Source organism: Lottia gigantea (genome assembly GCF_000327385.1).
Source record: "Lottia gigantea unplaced genomic scaffold LOTGIsca_3689, whole genome shotgun sequence".
NCBI classification, from domain to species: domain Eukaryota; kingdom Metazoa; phylum Mollusca; class Gastropoda; family Lottiidae; genus Lottia; species Lottia gigantea.
Genome location: NW_008709257.1, coordinates 1 through 1,156, shown reverse-complemented (window position 1 = coordinate 1,156; position 1,156 = coordinate 1). Strand labels below are relative to the sequence as shown.

Here is a 1,156-nt window from a genome sequence, read left to right as displayed (position 1 = left end):
TGTTGTAGCATGAGATTTTTTCAGGTTTGTAATTTACTTGAGCAATTAATTTTCTTAAGGTGGTTCCATTTTCCTAAACAAATTTCTATTGGTTTACACTGTATGGTGTTGACCATCTCTTAACCAAGGTAGTAGCAGAAAAGACGAAGTAAAACTCCAGCAAGGATAATATATAGTGCTTGTATATTTTAGATATGTGATAGATGATGAATATACAAGTTCTGTTGGAACCAAATTCCCAGTAAAATGGGCACCACCTGAAGTATTAAGTTACACAAGATTTAGTAGTAAATCTGACATCTGGGCTTTTGGTATGTTCTTATGTTCCTACATCTCTTTATAAGCTATGGAAAAGATTTGATTTTCACAACTTTTCTATAAGAGGTTTCTGAATTATTGTCCACAATTTTTATTCTTTAAAGAAAGGAACTGCATATTTCATTGATTTGGGATATATAATGTGCATTTCGTCCTTGTAGCACTTTCAGAAAGGAAATCTGACTTTGAGTTTTCTAAAAAATTGAGTATGATAAAATGTAATAAATACTCCAACAAGCTATACCCTGTTACAGCACTTACTTTATGTAGTTCTTGTTTAATGAACAGATTCTTGCAACTTGGAAATTATTTATTAGCAAGAGATTTTCGTAGGAAGGATACCTATCTAGAGTACTCTCAATAAACACAGATGTAAAATACATGTACCAGTGACCAGAGGCAACAAACATTCTCTCTTAGTAGTTTTTGATGTCCAAAACATTTCCCTAGGATTTATGTATCAAGTCCCAGAGATTTTTATTCATATTTATATAATAAAACCCAGTAGTTGTATACTATAATATTGTGTCCAGGAATTTAATGTGTCCCTTTAGGATTATTTACTAATTAAATATGATGTTATTTATTGATACAGGAGTATTAATGTGGGAGATATTTACAGCTGGTGAAATGCCCTATGGTAAAATGAAAAATAGTGATGTGGTAGATTATGTAGTCAGTGATAATAAGAGGTTGAATCAACCACCAGCAGCTCCTGATATTATTTATAAAATCATGAAGAAATGCTGGAAATTAGTGAGTATTAGTTTTATATGATCATTTGGCTTGTGATTGCAATGGAGGACACAGTTTTTGTCTAAAATTTATCAAATTTGGT

General features: G+C 31.3%; 1 protein-coding gene across 1 annotated transcript; it reads left to right on the top strand.

Annotated features, from left to right (window-relative positions):
• Positions 1 to 193: 193 nt before the first annotated feature.
• Positions 194 to 1,095, top strand: LOTGIDRAFT_147628 (hypothetical protein; the record flags this gene model as incomplete). Its single annotated transcript, XM_009058974.1, has 2 exons — positions 194 to 311; positions 914 to 1,095. Coding segments are annotated over 2 exons (300 nt in total), but the record flags the coding sequence as incomplete, so codon positions are not given.
• Positions 1,096 to 1,156: the final 61 nt, after the last annotated feature.